Raw genomic sequence first — 24,923 nt, 5'->3', positions numbered from 1 at the left:
TTTTCTGCCTCCGTGCAGCCCCAGTCTCCTGAGTTTTCTGCCTCCGTGCAGCCCCAGTCTCCTGAGTTTTCTGCCTCCGTGCAGCCCCAGTCTCCTGAGTTTTCTGCCTCCGTGCAGCCCCAGTCTCCTGAGTTTTCTGCCTCCGTGCAGCCCCAGTCTCCTGAGTTTTCTGCCTCCGTGCAGCCCCAGTCTCCTGAGTTTTCTGCCTCCGTGCAGCCCCAGTCTCCTGAGTTTTCTGCCTCCGTGCAGCCCCAGTCTCCTGAGTTTTCTGCCTCCGTGCAGCCCCAGTCTCCTGAGTTTTCTGCCTCCGTGCAGCCCCAGTCTCCTGAGTTTTCTGCCTCCGTGCAGCCCCAGTCTCCTGAGTTTTCTGCCTCCGTGCAGCCCCAGTCTCCTGAGTTTTCTGCCTCCGTGCAGCCCCAGTCTCCTGAGTTTTCTGCCTCCGTGCAGCCCCAGTCTCCTGAGTTTTCTGCCTCCGTGCAGCCCCAGTCTCCTGAGTTTTCTGCCTCCGTGCAGCCCCAGTCTCCTGAGTTTTCTGCCTCCGTGCAGCCCCAGTCTCCTGAGTTTTCTGCCTCCGTGCAGCCCCAGTCTCCTGAGTTTTCTGCCTCCGTGCAGCCCCAGTCTCCTGAGTTTTCTGCCTCCGTGCAGCCCCAGTCTCCTGAGTTTTCTGCCTCCGTGCAGCCCCAGTCTCCTGAGTTTTCTGCCTCCGTGCAGCCCCAGACTCCTGAGTTTTCTGCCTCCGTGCAGCCCCAGACTCCTGAGTTGTCTGTCACCGTGCAGCCCAAGATGCCAGTCCTGGACACGGAGGACTGGTTAATAGACTTTTGGGCTGAGCCAGCTCCCAATCTCCTCGACCTTGTTTCAGCCTTCCATGTGCCAGCCCTCACCGAGCTCGCTCAAGGGTCCGCCGAATCCGCTCCAGCCGCCGCCGCCGCCGAGCCAGCCGCTCCAGCCGCCGCCGCCGCCGAGCCAGCCGCTCCAGCCGCCGCCGCCGCCGAGCCAGCCGCTCCAGCCGCCGCCGCCGCCGAGCCAGCCGCTCCAGCCGCCGCCGCCGCCGAGCCAGCCGCTCCAGCCGCCGCCGCCGCCGAGCCAGCCGCTCCGACTCCAGCCGCCGCCGAGCCCACCCCAACCGCCGCTGAACCCACTCCAGTAACCCACGAGCCCTTTGAACCCCTGAGTCTCCCAAAATATTTTTTGGGGGGGGGAAGGGTATCTGTGGGTGGGAAAGATGGGGGTGGGCTAAGAGACCCTTCGTGGCCTGCCAAGGCTCCTGACCCGCCGTGGCCTGCCAAGGCTCCTGACCCGCCGTGGCCTGCCAAGGCTCCTGACCCGCCGTGGCCTGCCAAGGCTCCTGACCCTCCGCGGCCTGCCAAGGCTCCTGACCCGCCCTGGAGACCTCCGCACCCGCCTGCACCCCCCGCACCTGCCTGTAGGTCTCCAGGGTGCCCACCCCCCCTCCCCGCTGTTTCATCTGAGGCGTGAGGTCACGCCTTCCGGGGAGGGGGAGGTAATGTCACATCCACGCCTGCCCGGACTCCGTTTCCCAGAATCCTCCTGTTCCGCACTCCTGTTTGCACTTCCCTCATCAGTCTTCCCGCCATCTCCCCGGATTCCCAGCACCTGTTGTCCTCGTCAGCACTCCCTTTAAGTTGGACTCACTCCCTGCACTCCTTGTCCGTTATATTGTTAGCCTTCTGTGTGTTTGTGGTGTTTCCTGCTCCTACATTAATTAAAGACCCGTACTTTGTGGATTTCCGTGTATTGCCTGATCCCTGCAGCACCACACGTAACAATTTGAAATGTTTTAACATCATCTTGTAATGAATGTCATTTCAGCTCTACTTTCTGAGTATGAATTATCATATGCAGTAAAAGACAACAATACTCAAGCACTGTAAAAGGTTTTGTCACGAACTTAACTGACTGGCTTCTCTCCTGTATTTCACAATCTCTTCAGACCTTACTGTACATGAATTATGAGCTTCTACAACTTTTGACCTCCTAACTGAACTCCTTTCCACAAATTGATCATAGAAGTAAAAACAGTATTAAAAAAAAAAGGTAACACTTTACAATAAGGTTCATTTGTTAACATTAGTTAATGTATTAACTAACATGAACTAACAATGAGCAATACATTTGTTAATGTATTTATTAATCTTTGTTAATGTTAGTTAATAAAAATACAGTTATTCATTGTTAGTTCATGTTTGTTCACAGTGCATTAACTAATGTTAACAAATAAAACTTTTGATATTAATAATGTATTAGTAAATGCTGTAGAAGTATTGTTCTTTCTTAGTTCATGTAACTGCAGTAGTTAACTAATGTTAACTAATGAAACCTTATTGTAAAGTATTACCATAAAAATGCATAACAGTTTTCTCTAAGTCTTATTAAGTGCAAACAATAAGTGCAACCATAATCAAAGTACTCTCTCAATATTCAAAGTGCAAATAGAGACCACATTTTTCTTCAAGCATGATGGTTAAGAGATGGTTACGACTACACAGCCCAGCCTAAAATAGTTTTCATATTGGGAGATATTTGCATGCACCAGGGAGCCGCTTTCAAAATGCGAGGTATTGAATTCGCGTTTGAATGCGCACTCGCGTTTTACTTTCGCTTTCGCGATCGCACGTACTCTGTGAACAGGGAACGCCAGTGCCGAGTGCGCATTCTGTAAGATTAGACATTTGTCAGATGCTTAAGCTCAGCTCTGTTGTGCAAACAAATCCTCCGCCATGGGCTTGTCAGTCATCTCATCACTTACTCTCGTCACGTGATTAGTGAACTCTAATTCCTGTTGCACTACGTACGACTCTGCAGGCTGCAGCTCGTGTTGGATGAGCTGGATGGGACTGAAGCGACCATTATCCAACTGAAATAAATGGTTTTTATTTCTATAAAAAGTAAAACGACAGTGAAGGCATAATGTAAACGTAGAGGTGGCTTATTCTATCCTAATTTCTCGTCACACCCCTATTAACTAGTCATTCGACAACCCATAACTAGTCAGTAGTGAAAAAGTAATTTTGGTAATACGCCACATGTACTCACTGCATAGCTCTTGTGGGTGGTTCTCTTTGATGTCGAGGGACTTCTGGCGGCGCACCGCCCTGGGGCCGCTCCCGAACAGACGTGTCCAGTTAACTGTGTGGTGATAGCAGAGCTGCTTATTTCCTGTAATGTAGATGCCTCCGTCACCAATTCGCTTGAGAGAACGAAGACCTAGGGACTTCAACGTAGGAATCTTCATCACCAAAAGCGAGTAACCCCTGAGACAGAGTGAGTGGAAATGTCATTTAAAAGATAAAAGACAAATAAAATTACATGGTACTTATAGTCAACATGAAATGAACTGACCCTATTTACTTGCATAATACAAGTTGCTGGTTTCATTGTGCACAATTTATTGGTGCACATGATTCTAAAGAAGAAATGCAAAAGTCTACAGATTCCCAATATAGAAAATCAAGTCCCATTGAATATCCTGTGTATGTCAGTTCGGTCATAATTTTTTTTTTTTTTTTTTTTTTTTTTTAGATTTAATGTTCATTCAGACATACACGACTGTTCAAAAGTTTGGGGTAGTAACAAAACAGTAATATTGTGACATATTATTACAATTATTACAAAATAAATGTTTAATTTAGCTAAATCTTCAGTAGCCATTACTCATTTTCAGTGTTACATGATCCTTCAGAAATCATTCTAATATGATGAAGAAACATTCCTGATTATTATCAATGTTGTGCTGCAACAGTTGTGCTGCTTAATATTTTTGTGGAAACATTGACACATTTTTTTTCAGGGTTCTTGATGAATACAAAGTTCAAAAGAACATCAATTATTTGAAATAGAAATATTTTGTAACATTATGAATGTATTCACTTTTGATCAATTTTGCTGAATAAAAGTATTAATTTCTTTCAAAAAAAAAAAAAAAAAAATCATACTGACTCCAAACTTTTGAATGGTAGTGTATGTCAGATAAGGAAGTAAAATGGGATGTGAACAGCATTTCATGTTGACTTTAAGACTATTAAAATCCAAATACAAAACTGCTGCAATGGGCTAGCTGGGGCTCAATGATCAAAAAATAACATTGCTCCCATCTAATTTCATGAAAAGTCTACACGTATTGTTCAAACAACATCTCAAGAGCTTTATTCCTGGTGATTAGGTGAAATCAACATTGTAAATTAGCTTTTTTGACAGAAAAGTTCCATGTTCCCCATGCAGGACTTCCCACCACCAATCTGAAGCTTGGAAATACCACACCACTGAGCTGATTGTAAAGCCCTTTTAAGCAATGCAAAATGTGATATTTTAACAATTTATATATGAATATATAGAACATTCAAGAAAAGAGAGAAAAGGAGTAGTACAATCTAAAAGCTGACACACAATCCTACCTCTTAGAGCTTACTCCTCTGGAAGCAGAACAAGACAGGAGCATGAAAATGAACAATGAATATTACATTTACTTCTAGAAATGTCAGGCAACAATTATTATGGTGTTGTAATAATAACTAATTTTTTACTTTTCTAAAGAAACTTTGAGAGGTGATTACCCACAACAAGGTGGTTCTGAGTGGGTGATATGGGGTTTAACTAAAATTTAAACTAAAACGTTAATTAAAACAAAGTTGAAGTAAAATATAAAAATTAAATGAAAAACTTTTCAAAAACTTTGTTGCCTTGGCAAATAACTGAAATAAAATAACTTTAAGTACTAAAAAAATTACTAAAACAAACTAAAATAAAAATAAGCTACCACTAAAAAGAAATATAAAAAAACCAAAAGCTAATAAAAATAACAAAAGCACATAAATGTACTAAACGTAAACCAAAATTAAAATGAAAACAGAAAATATAAAAATAAAACCTAATTCAAAATATGAATAAATACTATAAAGTAAACAAATATAAATATAACTAAAATATCACTGATTCTAAATGGCTGCTAGGTTGTTGCTAGGTGGTTTCTGGTGCAAGTCAAAAAAGCCCACCAATATATTCTTATCCAATCCCTACAATAAATATCCTCCCACTTTAAAGGTAAGTAAGGGATTCTTCTTATTATTTTTTTTTTTTTTTTTAACTGTTTAATTGTTGGCTAGCTAAATCCAATCTCTTTGAAAAGTGATAGCACACCTCTCCACAACAAGTTGAACAATTTTAAGTATCATTCTTGTTCGTAGTACAAACAGTGCACATACTACTAGTAATAATATTAATACTATGTTTACGCTGATGCATTTAAGTGTTAAGAACTAAGGAGACAGGTAAATGACTACTTTTAACAATCAAAGGACAGGCTGTATGCCCACCTGTACAGTGTTCGTCCTTGTATTGTTGCAAGATTTGAGAAGACAGAAAGATCTTCCAACTCTTCGGGCCAAGACTGAATACTCAGAATGTCTATCAAGTGGACAGAAGAATGAGTTAGATGGTGTACAGTGAAAAAGAAATGGCAAAAATACACACAGAGACACACACACCTGTGATCTCTCTGACAGTGTTGAAGATCTTCAGTTTCTTTGGATCAAGAGCACTAATATTATTGTAACTGTCACTGTGGATGAAAGAGAGACTTGATAGTTCAAATGAACCATTTCCCAGCACCTTCAACTGGGCACTTTTGGAAAAAATAAACTCCCATAAATAAAAATTAAAAACACCTTTCACACTCTCACTTGTTTAATTTGTCCACTATTTCCAACAGAAATGAGAACTCATTTTTGTCATGAATATTTCAACCACCAGGCTTTTTAAATGACGTATTAGGCGCTTTCGCACTGGAGGAACCTTTTCATAGTTCCTAGAACTTTTGGCTGAAATACTCAGATTTTGGCGTGTTCGCACCGCAGGAAATAGGAACTCCTTTTGGGGGAACTAAATTAGATCCTACTTCAGAGTAGGGTCTAAACCAGCACTAAAGGAACTATCAATGACGTAAGTGTACATTGATTGGTCAAACGTATGTCAAACACCGGCGTCCGGCATTTAAAAAGCTGTGTAAACATATTTACTTCAAGAACATGGAAAACAGCGATAACGGCATTTACCTGCTGTCTGCAGGGTTGTGTTCTTTTCTCCGCCTCGATGATGCACTATATTGCCAAAAGTATTGGGACACCCCTCCAAATCATTGAATTCAGGTGTTCCAATCACTTCCATGGCCACAGGTGTATAAAATCAAGCAAATAGGCATGCAGACTGCTTCTACAAACATTTGTGAAAGAATGGGTCACTCTCAGGAGCTCAGTGAATTCAAGCGTGGTACCGTGATAGGTTGCCACCTGTGCAATAAGTCCATTCGTGAAATTTCCTCACTACTAAATATTCCACAGTCAACTGTTAGTGGTATCATAACAAAGTGGAAGCAATTAGGAACAACAGCAACTCAGCCATGAAGTGGTAGGCCACGTAAAATCACAGAGCGGGGTCAGCGCATGCTGAGGCGCACAATGCACAGAAGTCGCCAACTTTCTGCAGAGTCAATAGCTACAGACCTCTAAACTTCGTGTGGCCTTCAGATTAGCTCAAGAACAGTGTATAGAGAGCTTTGTGGAATGGGTTTCCATGGCCGAGCAGCTGCATCCAAGCCTTACATCACCAAGTGCAATGCAAAGTGTCGGATACAGTGGTGTAAAGCACGCCGCCACTGGACTCTAGAGCAGTGGAGACGTGTTCTCTGGAGTGATGAATCACACTTCTCTGTCTGGCAAACTGATTGATGAGTCTGGGTTTGGCGGTTGCCAGGAGAACGGTACTTGACTGACTGCCTTGTGCCAAGTGTAAAGTTTGGTGGAGGGGGGATTATGGTGTGGGGTTGTATTTCAGGGGTTGGGCTTGGCCCCTTAGTTCCAGTGAAAGGAACTCTTAATGCTTCAGCATACCAAGACATTTTGGACAATTTCATGCTCCCAACATTGTGGGAACAGTTTGGGGATGGCCCCTTCCTGTTCCAACATGACTATTCGCCAGTGCACAAAGCAAGGTCCATAAAGACATGGATGAGCGAGTTTGGTGTGGAGGAACTTGAGCTTCTAGAAGAATGGTCAAAAATTCCCATAAACAGACTCCTAAACCTTGTGGAAAGCCTTTCCAGAAGAGCTGAGGCTGTTATAGCTGCAAAGGGTGGGCCAACTCCATATTAAACCCTACGGATTAAGAATGGGATGTCATTAAAGTTCATGTGCACGTAAAGGCAGGCGTCCTAAAACTTTTGGCAATATAGTGTATGTAATACTAAAAGTTGTCATAGGAGATTTCGTCTCATAGCCCCACTTTTTGCTCTTTCAGTCGCGTAAACAATGCGTTTACATTCCATCTCCGTTATCACGAAACCCACGACACACAACAAATACAGCTCCGATCATGGCATCCTCCATCCACCGGTTTTTAGCGTTTGTAAATGTCGCGCTTAAAGACGCCGCTGTCTGCCGCTTCAGAGTTCCTATTGCCGGTGCGAATGCAACCAGGAACATGGCCCGGGGGAGAAATTAGTTCTCGGGGAACTACCTAGTGGCTAGTTCAATAACTGAGTTCCTAGAACTATTTGGTGCGAAAGCCCCTATTGTTTAATAACATTATGATGGAATGGTGATGACATTTTAAACATTTTCTTTACAGCAAGCATACTGTATGTATCCTTAATAAACACAATTAAACAATATTTTCTAATTTGATCAAGTTACAAATGAAAGTTAACACATATTTAATTTCAGAAGATTTACTTTAAACAAGAAATGTTTGAAATTTCCCAAGAATTTTCTCCCACTCACCCTCTAATTCCTGTTACAAGGAAATGCAGGCTGCCCTGAATTTTAGTGCAGTTTATGAAGCTGTCGATGTTCTGTGAGTCTACGGTCTGTTTGGAAGGTGTACCAGTGCCAAAACATGCTGCAAAAAGAGAAGAAGAAAAAACAAGGAACACGCTTATGATTGAGAACACATTAAGATGGACATAAAGGAGATTGTGCTTGTTTCTCAATGGACAGTGATGCAACTTTCAATAAAAATTGCCAAGAAATGCAACTCATCTTTTGAGACAAATCTATGAACAGGAGTGCCATACATTCAGTAAATCGCTCATAGCCATAAACTATAGATTTTTTTGCTTGTAAAGTATGTTTTTTCCTACAAATGCAAAATGCTTCTTAAGGGTTGGGTTGAAGCTAGTCTGTAGTTTTGATTGGTTTACATATACTACTGGTCAAAAGTTTGGAATAATAAAGAATTTTTATGTTTTTGAAGTCTCTAGTGCTCACTAAGGCTGCATTTATTTGATAAGAAATACTGTAAAAACAATAATATTAAGAAATGGAAAATTATTATTACAGTGTAAAAAAATTGTTTTCATATATTTTAAAATATAATTTATTCCTGTGATGGTAAAGCATCATTACTCCAGTCTTCAGGGTCACAAGATCTTTCAGAAGTTATTCTAATATGCTGATTTGGTGCTTAATTATCATAAATTCATATTGGTACTCAATTACTAATCATGTTTTTTTTTTATCATCAATGTTTTTGCGGCTTAATATTTTTGTGGAAACAGTTATACATTTTTCAGGATTCTCTGATGAATCAGAAGAACAGGATTTATTTATTTAACAGCATTTATATCTTTTGTAACATTTTAAATGTCTTTACTGTCACTTTTGATCAATTTAATGCACCCTTGCTTTGTTATCTTACTTACCCAAACTTTTTTAATGATAGTGTATCACAAAAGTCACAAAATCTATCACAAAAGATAGTGTGATTCCACAAAAGTATTAAGCAGCAAAAACATTGATAATAATTTCAACATTTCAACATTGATAATAATTAGAAATGTTTCTTAAGCAGCAAATCAGCATTTTAGAATGATTTCTGAAGGATCATGTGACACTGAACACTGGAAAATTCAGCTTTGATCACAGGAATAAATTACAGTTTAAAATATATTTCCATAGAATACAATTCTTTTAAATTGTAATAACATTTCACAATATTACTGCATTTTTGATTAAATAAATGGAGCCTTGGTGAGCATAAGAGACTACATTCAAAAACATTAAATTATTCCAACTTTTGACCGAAGGTTTAAAAACAACAGAAGCCGATATGTTCCCATTGAAGATAACTAGGTAAACAAAGGTGTGCATGTTACCTTTTGGACAGAGACCCACACACGGCTCACATCTTTTCATCCCCTTTTTATCCACCTCCATCTTGTTTGCTGGACAGCTGCTAACACATGAACTGCCATCTACAACAAAGTTAGCTGAAGAACAAGAGAAGAGAGCAAATAAGTATAAAGGCAGGAAGTCAAACAATTAGATTACACCATATATCCTTCAAAATGCCTAGGTGTCGAGAGTGTGGGATATTCCGTTTTGACATGATATATAGGCTACAGGTAAACACACTCCGTAACCAATAAAAAGACAGAAGAATCACTTACTAGGACAATGTGCTACACACATCGTGCCGAACTGGTATTTTGCATTAGGATTCGGTTCCAATTTGAACGTCACTTTATTATAGATGAGAGCCTGGGGACACTGCGGCACACACGACCCTGAGTTGTTAAAATTTCTGCAGGCCTGTGAACACATACATAGTCATATCAAAGCAAGTAACGTGAAGTTGTTATTTTAGAGTGATACATGTTAAAGAACTGGTGAGAGTTTGTTAAACATACAAAGCAGTTGGTGTCGAGAGGTCCGGTGCAGCCCCCGGCACACTCTATGTGACAGCACTCGCTGGGGCTGCGTCCGAAACAGCGGCCGTTACACTGCGGTGCGCACACTGTCTTCGTCACTGAGAACGAGAGAGGAAGTGAGCAGTGTGTGTGTGTGTAACTACTTAGCCATATTCTGGGGACAAAAGTGAGCTAAACCTGTTTTCGGGATGTCCTCATTTGTAAAAACAGCATAAAAATAAAGCAAATAAAGATAAATACTAAATTCAGCTTCAAACCATTAAATTTTGACCTTATGGGGACATTTTTTGGTCCCCATGAGGAAAACAGCTTATAAATCATACTAAATGAAGTGTTTTGAAAATCTAAAAATATAGAAAGTTTTCTGTGATGGATAGGTTTAGGGGTAGGGGGTAGAATATACAGTTTGTACAGTATAAAAATCACATCTATGGGAAGTCCCAATAAAACATTGAAACTAGTGTGTGTGTGAGGTTTCCAGAGACTTACAGATTTGACAAGTGTCATTTCCTGGACCCCAACACCGAGCCCCACAAGACCCATGACAGGGAACTAAACAAAAAATGCATTATAATTGATACATTTCCATAAGATCATCAGCCAAAGTAAAAGTCTGTCTATCTATTTGGCCACACTATTAAGCCTTCTAAACTATGAAAAAGCAACCTTTGCACCTCTGATAACATTTATTTATTAAAATGTATTAATAAATATTCATATAAATATAGTTATTTATTAAAAAATATATATATACACTACAATTCCAAAGGTTGTGGTCAATAAGAATTTTGTTTTAAAAGAAATTAATACTTTTATTCAGCAAGGATGAACTGAACAAAAGTGACAACAAAGGCATTTATAATATTACAATTTCTATCTGTCTTTTGATCTCTCTATTCAGAAAAAAAAGAAAAAGGAAAAAAACAATACAAATAATGAAACTGTATTATGGTTTCCATGAAAATATTAAGCAGCACAACTGTTTTCATCAATGATAATAATAATAAATGTTTCTTGAGCAGCAAATCAACAAATTAGAATGATTTCTGAAGGATCATGTGACACTGAAGACTGGATTCATTTTACAAGTTTTACAGGTATTTTTGATCATATAAATCCAGCCTTGATGAGCAAGAGACTTCTTAAAAAAATATTAAAAAATCCTACCGACCTCAAACTTTTGAACAGCAGTGTATATTATATTATAATGCTATACATACAGTATTATACATACATACATATGTGTGTGCATATATCATTGTCTCCTTACGTTCTGGTCCATTGTCTTTGATGATGACTTCTGCTCCACTGTCCTTCACAATATCTAACCAGTTAATCTGCGGCGCATAGCTCAAGAATTTATTCTGGATGATCTGCACTCCCCCCTCCAGGATCTCTGTAGATCATAATGAATATGAGAAATATAGAAATATCAAAGACAAAAGATAAGATAAAATGTTGAACTCAAAACATGTTCTCTAAACTCTCAGAAGAAAATAAAAATATATACAGGAAGAGATTTTACGGTTTCTAAGGTTTTGTTAGGTTATTGTTAGGTTATTGTTAGGGTGTTCAAGTTGGTTTCACATCTCTGCTCAACAAGCCACATTTGGGGAATCATTTAAAGGGTTAGTTCACCCAAAAATGAAATTTCTGTCATTAATTACTCACCCTCATGTCGTTTCAAACCAGTAAGACCTTCATTCATCTTCGGAACACAAATTAAGATATTTTTTATGAAATCTGAGAGCTTCTGACCTCTCTGGCCTTTTGTGCGCAAAAAAAACAAACAAACAAAAATAATGACTTTATTCAACATTTTCTTCTCTTCCCTGTCAGTCTCCTATGCTGTTGACGTAGTAAACACAGTGCAGCGCTTCCGGGTTCTACGTCAGAGACTGACAGGGAAGAGAAGAAATCGACTATTTTAACAATGCCTTTACTACCTTTTTGGGCCTTGAAAGTGGTTATGACATTGCAGTCTACTGGAGGCCAGAAAGCTCACGGATTTCATCAAAAATATCTTAATTTGTGTTCCGAAGATGAATGTAGATCTTACGGGTTTGAAACGACATGAGGGTAAGTAATTAATGACAGAAATTTCATTTTTGGGTGAACTAACTCTTTAAGTTCGTAGCACAAACAGTACAGAACAAATTATACGCTTAGAGATTTTAAAAAACACCTACGAATAATCAAACATTACTAATAAAGATATGTACAACAGTTTAAAAAATAAGTAACATACATATTGATTCTACACTTTGAGTCACAATGGAATCAGTGAGAGGTTAAAGGAAGGGCATTGGAAAGGATGACAAACATGTTCATTGATTCACACACTGTTCATTGAGACACACAATGGAAAGATAAAAGTACGTGGATTGTATTACACATTAGACATGTCGTGTTTGCTGAAGCAGGTCGGGGCATGCTCTAGCCTAACTGTAGCCATCTAACGTCAATCTCCTGGAATTTCTCATGACGAAACAATATCAGATAGGATTTTTCTACAAACTACGAGGTACTCAAGACAGTCACAAATGTGTGTCGGTCCAGGTTTGGGTTCATGATGAGCGAATGCTCATTTGTGGTTGAACAATTCCTTTAATAAACCACACACACACAAAAATCTTTTTTTCTGTCTGTTGACTCACTCTTCTATACCACACCCTACAGAGTGTCTTGTTGCCATGGAAGCTGCGTGGGTGTTTTGACATATGTGTTTCTGTGGGTGAGAATGTGTCACCTGTCACGTATGTGTTAGCTCACCTGTTAAGTGTGTGAGGCCCAGCTCCTTTAGTCCATACACCCCATCTTTCTGGTAGTTGACGAGGACGGCAAGAGCAAACCGATCTTCATACAGAGACGTCCCTCGAATGACTCGCAACTGTTCCAGCGGTAAACGTCTGAACTGGTTTATAGCGATGAGGATGTACCCTGTTACCTCACGGATAGACTGTGAAAAGGGATTGGGTTACACATTCATAAAACGAAACATAATAGATATACAACACACTCAGACATGGGCCCACACTCAGATCTATTGTTAAATCCTACAAACGTGGTCCTTTTTCCCCACCTGTAGGAATGAGAAATCACGGTTGTGCTCCATCTGTGTGATCTCCAGGTTTCCTATGACAATCTGGCAGCCCGTGTACATCTCCTTCATGAGCTTGTACTGGACCTCAGAGGTTCCTGTCACACTCAACAAGTTCTGAGTGCCTGTACACATCGCCACTGTAGAAAGAGAGAGAGAGAGAGTGAATTTATTGTTCCAAAAGTCAATAAACTACCATTCAAAAGTTTGGGATCGGTAAGATTTTTATATGTTTTTGAAAAAAAAGTCTCTTATGCTCAACAAGACTGCATATATTTGATGAAAAAATACAGTAAAGGTACAATTTTAACTAACTGTTTTCTAGTTGAATATATTTTAAAATGTAATTTATCCCTGTGATGCAAAGCTGAACTTTCAGCATCATTACTCTTCAGTGTCTTCAGTGTCACATGATCCTTCAGAAATCATTGATATGTTGATTTGCTAAATTTCTACTCAAGAAACACTGTTATTAATGTTTAAAACAGTAGTGCTTCTTAATATTTTTCAAGATGACTTGAAATATAATTTTTAAAATGGTTTTACTATCACTTTTGATCAGTTTAATGGATCTTTGCTGAATAAAATTATTAATTTCTTAAAAAAATAAAAATAAAAAATCTTACTGTCCCCACACTTTTAAATGGTAGTGTATATAATACATTTCTAATTAAAAGAAATATGTGTCTTCAAATATTTCTGTATAATGATTGCTAAAGTGCACAATGTCAATCGCATTACTCTCAGCTAATATGTAACATGCTCATTTATATATTTATGAGGTAAGAAGCCTTGTAATTAGACCAGACAGATGTCATTTTAAAATAATAACCAACTGACTGCACATTATTCCTTATTTAATGCAAAAAATCTTAAAATGTGCATCAGCTGATGATAACACTGATACAGCTGTTGCCATTTTTATTGCATTGTTGTTCATGTAGTGACACCAGAGAGGTAATCTTAGTAAAAGAGGACTGAGGGAGTTTGAGGTGACGCTACTTTGCATTTCAAATTTTGTCCTTGGTTCAAATATGACATGGTCAAAACAAGCCATCACTGAGGGGGAGTCTAGGAAAAAATATTCCTGCTAATGCTCAGCGAGGTTCTCAGGAATTGCCCCAGGAGCCTTTACAGATTAAAACTCAAAGAAACAGATTTCTCAGGAAAATGGTCCATTAGGTTCTCACAGTTATATAGGGCTTCTGCAACTACAATCAAAAAACAGTGTGGGGGGTAACACATTACAAGTAACATGGGTTACATAATCAGATTACTTTTACAAGTAACTAATAAAGTAATGCTATACTTTTAAATTTACAACTAAATGTCTGAGTTACTTTTTCAAATAAGTACTGCAAGATTTCCCATTTAATGACAGCTCTTCAGTCCCCATGTTGAGAAAAATCTGGAGTACGTGTGAAAATGATGCTTATTGTAGTTCTAGACTAAATGTGAGCATGCATTTACTCAATTGCACAAAAACAGATTCAGTATTCCTCAAAATGAATAAAAACAGTGAAATGCAAAATCATAATATTACGAAAACCTGCCATAATTAAATGTTAAATTACAAAAAAAAAAACACTTTATGTATTTAATCTCATTTTATTAACCAATGTCTTTGCTGCTGACAATTGATGATCCAATTCAACCACACCAATAAGCAAAAATGACTTTAGTTTGTGTTTGTGCTTCAAATTTGTTTAATTTTTATGTTTTTATTGCTAAAGTAAGAGTGTTGAACTTTCTTCTCCTGCATCCTATTCTTCTGCAATTAAGAACAGCAGCACAGCTGAAAGGTTTGTTTGAGCTGCGCCCTCTACTGTACAGGAGTAAATATGCATTTCCATCAGCCTGAGGCTTATTCATTTCATATTTGATATGAAAGAGCCTTTACATTTGCCAAAAATATATATTTTTGTTTTTTTATTAAAACAAACAAGCAAGCCCAGCCCAGGTGAGAAAAAGTAATGCAAAAGTAATCCATAAAAAAGTTACTTTTTAGGGAGTACGCAATATTGTAACGCATTATTTTTAAAAGTAACTTTCCCCAACACTGTCTATATATTTCTAATCTCACAAATAAAGCAATATATCTCTTCATTTCATAGGAACTGAGAAACACAGACACTTACTGATAGCACACATAAACTTTAACAGCATTACAGAGTCCAACATATCAACCTAAAAGTCTCTTGTGAAATGCAAACAGGTGTTCAGTCCAACCACAAAGGTGTGATATGTGGGTCAGACATCATGTTGATATGCTTTTAAAAAAGAATTCCTGTAGGTCCAGGCTGTATTTGGAAACCTTTTAGCTCTTATCAAAGTTCTCCTTTTGTAAACGCAGTGAATGTCTCACAGACATATACCCATACACACAACACAGTGCAAACACATTTCACAGCAGTGTTATTATACTAGTTTGTTAATATTTTAAATTAGATTTTATGTTTATATTTTCTGTTTTCACTTAATTTTGGTTAAAGTTTTAGTAATTTTATTGTGTGTTTTTTTTTTTTTTTTAAATACGTCCATATAGTTTATTATAAAATGAATAAGAAATGTTGCCTTTTTATCTTTTATTGTATTTCAGTTAACCTTTATATCGTTTCAAATAACAAAAATGTTATTTTTATGTTATTTTAAATGTTCATTTTAATTTTAGTTAATGATAATAACCCTGAATCATAGAACACTGAGATACTGGATTTAATATATGGTCTTAAATGTACCTTTCCCTTGGGTACAAAATACATGTTAAAACAAATACAATATATACATACACAGTTCCTATAGATATGTGTGCTGAGAACTTGAACTGATAAGATCTTGAGTTAAAGCTCAGACTTTAGGGTGTTATGGCCAATAATGGGACAGGTAAGGCCAGTAATGTCAGAAACGGCTTCGAACCATCAGTCAAACCAGACATTTGCATTTTTAAAGGTAAAAAACTATTGCCTGCTCAGATTATTAGATGATCAGATCTTGAGGAAAACGACCCCATAATCTCACATTTCTCCTCTGAACTTTCAGAACATATTTAACGATCTCTCAAAACACTAAAGTTTACATTTAAAAGTCTGAGATTTCAATATTAAACGTCACATCTGAGCTATATGCTTTTCACATGTATGCCAGCATTTGTTTCAGTTTTTATTTCTCTTTTTTTATAATTTGCTACTTAAATGAAACTTAACTCTTTACGTCTCCTGCGTTATGAAATAGCCACCACTGGTTTAAGTTCACAGAAGCCATTAAATGGTAGCAGTAACACTGCAGTCCACCTATAATGTTTCAAACCAGCACAGGACAATAAAATGAATAGCTACAAGTCAAGAATGGTGAAAAAGACGTGTGCTTAATTGAAATGAATGTGCACTTGTAGTGTACTTCAAATCTTAAAAGCATTAAAAAAATTGTACTTGCAGATAATATATTATTAATGAAATAAAAGTCCTTTTAAGTGTACTTAAAGAAAAAAAAATAAATGTAAAAGTTTTACTTTAAAGTAGGCTTACATTTTAAATCAACATGTTTAATAATATTTTCTAAGGCTTTAAAGAAGTACACTTAAGCACATGCAAAGTACTTTAATACAGTTTTAACTGTAGTGTGTTATTTGATATTACATTTAAAGTCAATGCATTTTAAATGTTCTAAATTGCAATGTCATCATTACAAATGTACTACAAAATATATTTAAATAAGGTTCAATAGAAATATTTTACCATAAATGCTTGTCAGTATTTAGCAGTACACTTTAACTATATTTCAGACAATAGTAGTAATTTCTTATAAAGATGTACTTAAGTCCTACTTAAGTTGGTCAAAAAAAACATAAATTCAACTAACTGCATTTTTTATATTACATTTAAAGTATAATGCATTTTCATTTAATTGTAAATAACATGTTACGTCAAAAAATAACATGCAAATGCAGAATTGTCACAATTGTGAGTTATAAAGTCCAATTCTGAGGCAAAAAACTTTTTTCTCAAAATTGCAAGTTTATATCTCGCAATTCTGACTTTAACTTGCAATTGTGAGTTTATATCTTGCAATTCTGACTTCATAACACGCAATTGCAAGTTTATATCACGCAATTTTGAGAAAAAGGACAGAATTGCGAGATGTAAACTCGCAATTGTGAGAAAAAAAAATCTGAATTGTGAGATAAAAAGTTGCAATTACCTTTTTTATTTTTTATTCAGTGGTGGAAACAAGCTTCCAGTTTAAAGTGCGTTCACGCCATGTTGTAATTACCGTAACTACAAGATTTCAACTTATATAAAGCGTTCACCTCCTCATAGAATTCGTAATTACAACTTGTAAGCTGGGAATTTTCTGAGAGCTCCTACTTGTACCACATGACCGATGTACCCTGACCGCTGCAGATTCATTTAGATCAGGGGTTCCCAACCACGTTACTGGAGCCCCCCCAACACTGCATGTTTACCATGTCTCCTTCATCAAACATACCTGATTCAGATCATCAGCTCACTAGTTGAGATTCCAAGACCTGAAATTGGTGTGTCAGACAAAGGAAACGTGCAAAATGTGCAGTGTTGGGGGGGCTCCACGAACATGGTTGGGATCCACTGATTTAGATCAGTCCGAGGATGTCAACAGCTCCAAGTAGAACGTCACGTGTTGTCATCTCGAAATTACGGTAATTACGTCATGGCGTGAATGCAGCATTAGCTTCAACCCCAAATAAACACACCTGAACCAGCTAATGGAAATCTTACTTGGCATACTAGAAACTTCCAGGCAGGTGTGTTGAGGCAAGTTGGAGCTAAACTCTGCAGGACAGCGGCCCTCCAGGACCACGTTTGGACACTCCTGCATGACGTACGCATGAATTCTGCATTTTTAAGAAAGTATGCTAACAGCAGAAAGAAGCTTAAAAGAAGATCAAATTTTAAAAACGTGTGCATACTTTTCCATTCCGCTGTGTTAAACGCAAGAATGTGTTCGTGTGAACGGCCCCTCAGTGTGCAGACAATGATACAATGCTCCCATTCAGCCAGAGCGCGAAAACAAGTGTTAGGAACCCGCCAAAACTCAAACAAACACACACAAAATACACACACTAGGTTCAACTATCAGGTTTACATCACAGGTACAGAGACAGGTACGAAAAACAAAAGCCAGGGGAGGTCTGAAGCTGCATACAACAGGCATGTCTTAGCTGCCTGGTAAACAGAAACTTGGCCATGATCACAAAGAGATTATGCAAACCTGATAGATTGGTTCTCATGAACATAAATACACATTAATGTCTGAATCATTTATTGTCATTACTGGGTCAGCTAACACACAACACATAGGCATGCACACACAGAGAAACCATGCCTAGCTTAATGACTTTGTTTTGCACCTAAAAGCCATTTTAAGTCACAGGTTACTCCTGTTCCCCGGGCAAGAGAAGGTAATATGATTTATCAGACACATGTTTGGGTATGTGAGTATGTGCATGCAATCCTGGACACTCAGCATTACACACACAAAAACCAGACAGTGTAAAAAATGTCCACCTATTTCAACTTCAGTTGCTGCCTTAGATTTTTAAGCATTATCAAAGTGGCTGTACAAGGAATTTTACCTTAAATTATATTAACTGACTTAAAAAAAAAATCGAGTTGAATCTCATATAATTTATAAAGAAAAGTTAAAATTGCTTCAGTTATTTTGATGAGTTAAAGTAATGTATAAATAAAAGGACGTATCTTGCTAATCATGGTAAATTATTCAATTTTCTGTTGTTTATCAGCTCAAATGAATACTTATCACTGAAATATGCTGCCTCACATAATAATTAGCAGTTTTAAAAAAGAGAAAATAAATAAATAAATTGTATCGCATCGGAAACCTGTTCGTGAACAGAACAGAAATTACCCACTTCACTTCAACGGAAGTACAGTTGCTTTACTAAAACACTGTGGCATCAATTTATAATCTTCTAATTAATGGTTCAATATGTAAGAGGCCAGCTAGTACAGAGCTAAGTGATGCTGGTTCGAATCCTGCTCTTCGCGGTGCAAGTAGGACCATTTACAAATAGGTTTCACATAAGAATTGAAGGGTTTTTTAAAACATTGGGCCTAACTGTTTGCTGTTCACTCAAATGATTCTTTGACGTAAACCAAGAGTTTGGCAGTGCTCAAAACTGAGTATTTCCATAAATGAATTTTCAATGAATGCAGAGGCGATGGCAGAAACAGAGAGGCTACACACACTGCGCTTGTGAATCTATTCAACACTCTTATAGGAGCGGCCTTTAGTATGTGTGTGGGAGCCTTTAACAAATGCTGTTCTACTCATATTGACGTCTTCAAACTCTACTCAGAACATAACAACAATGCCAAAAGGTTGACAACATCCGTAATCTTTATGGGACATTTGAAATATATCTGGTTGTACCATTCAAGTGTACTGGTCATCTGAAAAATATGTAGTCAGATAAGCCAGTGTTGCATATTAGTAAAATAATGCATGTAGTGTACTGTCTCTGCATAAACATGACTGGTGCAGGTGTTCCTGAATACATTCTTTAAAACACGTTTTGTAGAGAAACTATATTCACTATAAGTTCTGTTTGTTGTTTTCCTATATGTACCGCAGCAGTTCATTGTGACATAACATGGCAATGGCAGTCTGTCACCATGAAAACTATTCTGTACAAAGTACATTCAGTACAGCAGAATAGCTTGAAACATTCCAACATAACTCCGGTAGCTGGATAAACATATTGCGCTGTTCAATGTGATATTGATACAAACATTAGAGAAATTACAAGTGCTATTATGAGGACGCAATTCTTTAGAATGACTGCAGCAGAAATAACAGCTAAAAACATTTAATTTAAAGGGATAGTTCACCTAGAAATTAAAATTCGGTTTATTTAAGGCTGTAATATACACTACATGACTTTTGCACAGATTTTTGCATATTCTGGGCATTCGGAGTTGACAGATTTCACAGAAAATCATGTAGTGTATCATGATTTGATTCCATCCGGATATCAAACACGTTTGATATTTTGAGACGATTGTAAAACATTGTTTTCATCTGTCATGCAACAAGCAACAAGGCGCATGTTTCTGTGTGAGTTTGTTGTGTTCGGTAAAACAACGAAAAAATCTGGTAGTTCAGATTTTAAAGGTTGTGTGTGTAGTGAATTCCAACCTTTACTCACCCTCATGTCGTTTCAAACAACAATTCTTCCATGGAACACAAAAGGAAAATTTTTAAAGAAAAGCAAAGCTGAAGTTATTATTCACTGATAATCATCACCTCGACTGAGCTGTTAACCACTGAGACCAGACCATTGAGTCATCGGAACAAGAACAGCATGATTCATAAAGTGGAATCTAAACAAATTATGAATTGAATCTAAAAAATTCATTGAAACAATCTGATTGCTACTTTTCTTGAACTCTCAAGAATGTAAATGGCAAGCTTTTCACCAAATAACAAATTAAATTTTGATCTGTACACTTCAGTAATAAAAGTTCCAAAAGGGGGTTTTCACAACTATGCCATAGAAGAACCATTTTTGGTTCCACAAAGAACCTTTCAGTGAACAGTTCTTAAAAGAACCTTTTTTTGTGTGTGTAAATAATATTTTAATTATCTAAAGAACATTTTTTCACTATAAATAAAATTCTACGGATGTTAAAGGTTCTTCAAGGAACCATTGAAGCCAATAAAGAACCTTTATTGGACTTGGAATATTCGGTTGTTAAGTCTGAGGTCACGCAGCACTGCTTCCAGGTCCAAACGCTCTATCTCATACCACAAGAAAAACAACAAACGGTGCTAATATACACACACAATGTGGTGTAATGCTACAAAAAATTATAATCATAACCTTTAACTCCATACCAAAATTCCAGATGGCCAGACAGTGATTCATCTTTTATAAATCGTTGAAATATTAATGTCTGTGACGCTGTGAGCACGGAGACTGTTGTGTAGACTGTAAGTATTTAAAATGTTTAACTTTTTAAAATTTTTGATGTTTAATATGAATAAATAGCACTCATAAACGGCCGTCGATGGCATTTGCAAGTGAAACGAGTTGAGGCTTGGACCCAGAAACGGCGTTCCTTACGTCACGACTTTACAAGCGAATAGTGCATGAGATCTATAATTGTATGATAGTTTTATGGTGCTTTTGGGTCCTTTTTGAAGCTTGACAAACCCAGTCAACATTTGATGTAATTGCATGGATAAAAAGTACATTTTTTAAAGAATACTGATCTGAAAGGACTAATTTTAAAACATTTGTTTTCTGTGATATACGCCTTAAAGGGTTAGTTCACCCAAAATTACTCACTCACATGTCGTTACAAACCCGTAAGACCTTCGTTCATCTTTGGAACACAAATTAAGATTCAAATTACAAAATTGAGATTCGGCATTCTGACGTAGAACAACGTAAACAGCATAGGAGAATGACAGCGGAGAGAAGAAATTGTTGAATAAAGTAATTATTTTAGTTTTGTTTCTGCGCACAAAAAGTATTCTCGTCGCTTCATAACATCAAGGTTGAACCACTGTAGTCACATGGACTATTTTAACAATGTCTTTACTACCTTTCTGGACCTTGAATGTGGTAATTGCATTGCTTTCTATGGAGGATAAAAAAACCTCTCGGATTTCATCAAAAATATCTTAATTTGTGTTCTGAAGATGAACGAAGGTCTTACTGGTTTGGAACGACATGAGGGTGAGTAATTAATGATAGAAATTTCATTTTTGGGTGAACTATCCCTTTAAGTATAGGCTACATAAAAAAGTAATCTGAGATCAATAATGCATTTTTGTGATATTTACTGTATATTTGTTCTTTATTTAGATGCTATCTCCAACACTGTTGGTTCTTCACAATAAAATAAAAGTAATGCATGATTTGTAAGGGATTCTACAGCTGTATTCAGGGGGTTGCAGTCAAATAAGAGATGGCGTGGAATTTTGTGACTCTGTCCAGTAGTTTCACCTGTTTCCAGTGAGATCACCTGGACTATACACCTGTTGTTGTTTTTCATGCCGCTGTGCGCCACCCTTCTTAGTCAACACTACTGAAGAGGGCAAAGATCAACAAATCACATCTCACTCTGTCTCTGAGTGTGAGCCAAAACAGATTGTTTTCCTTGTGTTGTGTACAGTAATTTCCTTTCAGATACTTCCTGTATCAGATAATTCCTCATTAGCAAAATGAGCTTATGTGTATAATCTATCAAATAATCTATGGATCCATGGATGTAACCAAATATTTAATATGGGGGCGAGATACCAAAAGTTTTGGAATTAACCATTTAAAAAAAAAAACAAGAAAAAAAAAAACCATATTGATCGACCACTATATTGAACACTGGGATGCTCTTATTGAATAGACGCATTGTGTTTAAACAAAACAAAAACAAACATACAAAAAAACCTAAACTACAAAAATTTGCAAAATTAAAAAATAAAAAGTTATGAGATTCAACAGAAAACGCAGTTGGCATCACAAGTTTAAACTCCTCTATGATTGTTTCCTTTCAGAGGACAGCCGTTGAGTCAGGAACAGGTTTAACAAAATCTACAGGTTGAGTCACTTGTTATTTGAACTGAGCACTGATTTAGTAAGGAACAAATCTCTCTTTTTACACATAGTCGAAACATATCTCGCTTAGACACAATGGTGCAGAAACAGGTTTTCTGAATGCATTACTGAGAGCAACATCACTATTTTGGGATATTTATCAGAGCAACAAAATAAAGCAATGTGCATTTGGATTTAAAAACACATTTTGTTAGGCTATAAGTTAGTGGAGCTGTGTGTAAATACATCTTTTTAAAATAGATAAAATTATATATTTATATGCAGATTACACTTTATTATTACTAGGCTGTTACACTTAATTATAGGCTATTTGCATGAATTCTATGCAACTTGGACACATAATGTAAAGTATCATTTTTGGTAGCATATATAGTTAATGCATAAGCATGCTATAGATTCAAATGCAAAACGTTTATGCTGTTGTTTTAATGTACTGCTCTGGTCACAGACAGGTGCATCGTGCATGACTGTAAAAACAGATTTACCTTCAGGTTTCCCGTCCTGCGTCTGAGCGCGCGCAGGTGAACGGAGCGCGAGACACAGCGCGAGCATCTGCAGCGCAGCAGCATTCATCTTCATCTTCATTATCATTCTCAGAATATTCCCAATGCGAAGTCAGTCCGTCAGGCTGAACAGACAGTCATATATCCATAGCGAAAGAAGCGTGGAAGAGATGATGCTCCCTTCACTTCGGCTTGTTCGAGTCTGACAGGAATTTTTTCTTTGCTGTTTTCTCCAAAGCGTTCAAAATAAAACATTCGGTGTAGAGCAAACAAAAAAACAAAAACAAAAAAAAAAAATCAAGTAGTCCGTTTCCTTCTGTTAATGAAAAGTTTATAGACTGTAAAATCCTTCAGTAGCCTATACGTCAGTTCAAAACAAACATTTTGACTGAAATAAAAATAATAACACAGTCAAAATGTTGGTGGAAAAGCGATCAGAAATACACAAGAGGTTAAAAGGTTTGTAAACATGAAAACGCTCGAGCACGTAGGAATGTTGTCTCGAGGTTTGTTACCTGTTTACTTGGACAGGTGAACGATGCTGTACGCTGATTGGCTGTGACGTCGACCGTGTAATTCCAAAGCCCGTACATTGATTTATCTCAAACATGTAAACAAGTCATTAAACCTTGATAGTGCCCTCTTTACCATTATAAACAGACAGTGTTCTAAATTCCCCTCAGTAACAGACAGTCCTCACAGCCTACACCGAAAACACCAACGAGATTGTGATACATTCATGTGCCAAGATTGCTCTCTCTCTCTCTCTCTCTCTCTCTCTCTCTCTGTGTGTGTGAACAAGCACACATATACACACATCTGGGCTTTGCTGTATCGATAATAATGTCATCTTGGAGTGAGGGGTCTCATTGTGTACAAGTCAAAGGTGGCATTGTGTCCCGGTATCGTCCACTAGTTTATCACTGTTTCTTTGATGGCTCTGGACTCACAGTCTCACAAAGGCAACTTTGTCCCTCAGTTCAGATGGCTTTAGAACTGTGAGACAAGAAAGTGTTTGAGTTCAGAGCACACATTATTCTCAGACACAAAAAAATAACTTTCTAAATAATACATTTAAACAATATATTTTTTATTAGTGTAATTCTTTAAATTATAAATGCCTCAATAGTAAATAAACTTTCGTTTAAAGTACACATCACTCTCAGACACACACAAAAAAAACCCTAAAACAATTCAATAACTGCCAAAATAATATATATACATACAGTCAAACCAAAAATTATTCAGACATTTTTGATATTTTTGATATATTTTTACTAGTGGGTGCAGGACACTATAGTTCATTTATGTAAGTGAGGATAGCAAAATAAAGTAAACTGTGACATATTATACACAAAAATTCTTCATACAGTGGACTACCAGTAAAATTGATAAAAATTTGTAACCAAAAATTATCCAGACAGTTTGATCTGAACATGTTTTGCTTAAGTGTTATCTGACATAATTAAGATAATTTTTTCTGACACAGTTTAACTCTGAGAACTTGTCATAATGTTTTACCATTTTTTTTAATTTTAGTGAATAAACTGTATTAATGAATGAAATGTTCAAGGTGTCTGAATAAATTTTGGTTTGACTGTATATATTGCATTTTAATGTCCTTTTTGTAATGTAGTCATTGTAATTCCTCAACTGTAAACACTAAACTTTAAGTTTAGAGCACACATCACATATCATGCCTCACAACAATGCATTTAATTATAATTCAGAATATTAGCAATCATTTATCTGAAATATCTAAATATACATATATATACACACATATATATATATATATATAAAATACAAATGTCTCTTTTACACTTTTATTTTTAAGTTTCTTTTTTAATTTATTCCTTATAATTACTTAAATTCTACATGCCTCAAAGATCATAATTTTGAGTGTGTTTTTTTGTACATACAGTGTGTTCATAATGGTACATTTCGAACAATTAACTTCCCCCTTGTTCTGCGTGAACG

General features: G+C 37.1%; 1 protein-coding gene across 2 annotated transcripts in view; it reads right to left on the bottom strand.

Moving 5' to 3' along the window:
• erbb3a (erb-b2 receptor tyrosine kinase 3a) overlaps positions 1-23,639 on the bottom strand; it is a 36,876-nt gene extending 13,237 nt beyond the window's left edge. Inside the window, exons 1-13 of one of the 2 annotated variants that reach the window (XM_051897558.1) lie at positions 22,926-23,639; positions 12,804-12,961; positions 12,494-12,680; positions 10,992-11,117; positions 10,211-10,273; positions 9,701-9,819; positions 9,461-9,602; positions 9,167-9,280; positions 7,794-7,911; positions 5,505-5,578; positions 5,334-5,424; positions 4,416-4,433; positions 3,058-3,275 (exon numbers count right to left, since the gene is read on the bottom strand). In XM_051897558.1, coding sequence (XP_051753518.1) covers positions 3,058-3,275; positions 4,416-4,433; positions 5,334-5,424; positions 5,505-5,578; positions 7,794-7,911; positions 9,167-9,280; positions 9,461-9,602; positions 9,701-9,819; positions 10,211-10,273; positions 10,992-11,117; positions 12,494-12,680; positions 12,804-12,961; positions 22,926-23,031 — 1,534 coding nt within the window. In that variant the 5' untranslated portion in view covers positions 23,032-23,639. The remainder of the gene's footprint in view (positions 1-3,057; positions 3,276-4,415; positions 4,434-5,333; positions 5,425-5,504; positions 5,579-7,793; positions 7,912-9,166; positions 9,281-9,460; positions 9,603-9,700; positions 9,820-10,210; positions 10,274-10,991; positions 11,118-12,493; positions 12,681-12,803; positions 12,962-22,925) is intronic. The other variant, XM_051897559.1, reaches the window with a different exon arrangement.
• Positions 23,640-24,923: the final 1,284 nt, after the last annotated feature.

This window comes from Ctenopharyngodon idella, chromosome 6 (assembly GCF_019924925.1).
Source record: "Ctenopharyngodon idella isolate HZGC_01 chromosome 6, HZGC01, whole genome shotgun sequence".
NCBI classification, from domain to species: Eukaryota; Metazoa; Chordata; class Actinopteri; order Cypriniformes; family Xenocyprididae; genus Ctenopharyngodon; species Ctenopharyngodon idella.
Note: the sequence above shows the minus strand (reverse complement) of the source record. Positions and strands in the feature narration are given on the sequence as shown.